This window comes from Megascapheus bottae, chromosome 2 (genome assembly GCF_031878675.1).
Source record: "Megascapheus bottae isolate mThoBot1 chromosome 2, mThoBot2.hap1, whole genome shotgun sequence".
Classification (NCBI taxonomy): domain Eukaryota; kingdom Metazoa; phylum Chordata; class Mammalia; order Rodentia; family Geomyidae; genus Megascapheus; species Megascapheus bottae.
Window position 1 is genome coordinate 12,430,141 of NC_143510.1, and position 2,554 is coordinate 12,432,694.

At 39.8% G+C, this 2,554-nt stretch overlaps 1 protein-coding gene across 1 annotated transcript; it reads left to right on the forward strand.

Annotated features, from left to right (window-relative positions):
• Window positions 1-395: 395 nt before the first annotated feature.
• LOC150066417 (olfactory receptor 11H6-like) lies at window positions 396-1,346 on the forward strand. Its single transcript, XM_090354777.1, has one exon. It carries the CDS (start codon window positions 414-416, stop codon window positions 1,344-1,346), a length of 933 nt encoding a protein of 310 aa, XP_090210903.1. The 5' UTR covers window positions 396-413.
• The last annotated feature ends 1,208 nt before the right edge of the window (window positions 1,347-2,554 follow it).

Genomic DNA, 2,554 nt, shown 5'->3' on the forward strand with positions numbered 1-2,554 from the left:
GCCAGAAGTGGTGCTGAGGCTCAAGTGGTAGAGTGCTAGCCTTGAGAAAGTCCAAGGACAGTGCTCAGGCTCTGAGCTCAAGCCCAGGACTGGCAAAAAAAAAATGAACTATGCACCTCCAGAGTAGGCACAGGAGGGGGGAAACGGAGGGAAAGTGAAAGAAGGGGTGACAATGACTTATGAAATGGCAACCTCTTTGTACAACACCTCAATAATAACAATAAAACTTAATGTGAAAGGGTATCCTATCTGGCAAATAGCATGTAACCCTTCTATTAATTACAATAAAAAATATATGAAAAAATACCTCTAGCTGTGTTTAATTACATCATATTTGTGTTTGTTGATTCCTGATCACTAACCTTTTTAACCATTAAGATACTAAGTTTGTGTCTTTCGCAGCTCAGGGATTCATGAATCATTCAGAGCCAAGCTTTGTGACAGAGTTCATCTTCCTCGGCTTCCCTGGTAGTCAGGAGACACAAAGTTTCCTCTTCTCAATATTCTTTGGCATCTACATGTTTACCACTGTAGGAAATGGCACCATTGTCTGTGCAGTAGGGCTGGACAAGAGGATGCATACTCCAATGTATATTCTCCTGGGGAATTTCGCCTTCCTTGAAATCTGGTATATCACCTCTACTGTACCCAGTATGTTAGTCAACTTCCTCTCAGAGACAAAAACCATCTCTTTTATTGGCTGTATGCTCCAGTTCTACTTTTTTACATCTCTGGGTACAACGGAAACGTATTTCCTCTGCATCATGGCCTACGACCGATACCTAGCTATTTGCCGCCCACTGCATTACCCAACTGTCATGACCCCAAGACTCTGCTCCATCATGATATCTCTTTGCTGGGTGTTTGGGTTCCTGAGCTACTCAGTCTCCGCTGTACAACTCTCACAATTGTCTTTTTGTGGCCCCAACATCATCGACCATTTTTTGTGTGACATGGACCCGCTTTTGGCTCTGTCTTGTGTCCCAGCTCCTATCACAGAGATGGTTTTCTGTATCTTGAGCTCCATCATCATCATTCTCACTCTTCTCTACATACTAGGCTCCTATACCCTTTTACTGATAGCTGTGTTAAAAGTCCCATCCACAGCTGGCCGGAGAAAGGCCTTTTCTACCTGCGGATCTCACCTCACCGTGGTGGGTTTGTTCTTTGGATCTCTCTTAGTAATGTATGTGAGCCCCACAGCTGATAATCCAATTACAATACAAAAGATTATGACTCTGTTTTACTCTGTGGTAACTCCTTTCTTAAATCCCCTGATTTATAGTTTAAGGAACAAGGATATGAAAACCGCAATGAAGAAAGTCCTGAGGCTAAAAAAAACATAGTCATTTGCGTGAGACCAAGCAAGCCCACTCCCTACACATGAAACGTTGGTTTCCTGCTACTATGCCTTAATATAGAGTTTAAAGAAGAAATTCTTTCAGTAGAGTGTCTATTGTATTCCACAATTAACCTGACAGAGCTAGACCACAGTTGATTGAGACTATGTTCCCAAATGTAACAAATATAATTTTCCACTTCTGCCACTCCAATGGGGGCAAGGCCATTCTAGCTGCATTATTTCATTTTGTTTGAGTTCTGACTATAGGGAAATTGAAGTGGAAAGTAGAAGAGCAGTAATTCTAGGAGAATACTTAATGGTGGTTGGCCGATGTAAAATATTTAAAATTTAAGACGGTAATATAAATATGGGGGAGAATAATGAAAGAGGTGAAATCAATATGTATTGCATTCATAAACTGACATGTTGAACTGAAACTCCTGGTATAACTAAAGATAATTAAAAAAATTTAAATTAGCTGGACATTGGTGGCTCACGCCTGTAATCCTAGCAACTCAGGAAGCTGAGATCTGAGAATCACCATTCAAAACCAGCCTGGTCACAAAAGTCTGTGAGACTCTTATCTTCAATTAACCACCAAAAAACCAGAAGTGGTTCTGTGAACTCAGAGACAGCATCCAGGCCTAGAGTTCAAACCCCATGACAAAAAAACCTAAGAAGACACTCCAATATTATGGAAACTGAATAAGGAATCAATTAAAATGACTAATGGAGACCATGCATTCTGGACCATGCTAGACAAGCATCCTACCATCGACCTAAATCTCCAGCCTCCTCCTATTCATAACACTGAAAGGAACATGGAAGTACTGACATCTCTATGATATTCCAAATGAATCATATGACAATCCTATTTTTGAGGAACTTCCATGCCAACTTTTGTCATGAACAATACCAAGTACAGTGAGTTCTTTACACCTTTGTGTTTATATTTGTTCTTTAGATAATAGTCATTCTTACCAAATTACATTGTAATTTTAATACTTTCTCATTTTGAGTACTTTTGTGTACATCTGTTAGTCATCTGTATAACTTCTTTTCAGAAATGGCCTGTCAAGTCCCTTGTCCACTGTAAACACATTGTTTATACATTTTCTTCCATAGAGACATTTATGTTCCGATGGAGTTCCACATTTGTAAAGAAATCGAATGACCTGGACAAAAGTATATTAAGCAAAGCAAACCAGACCC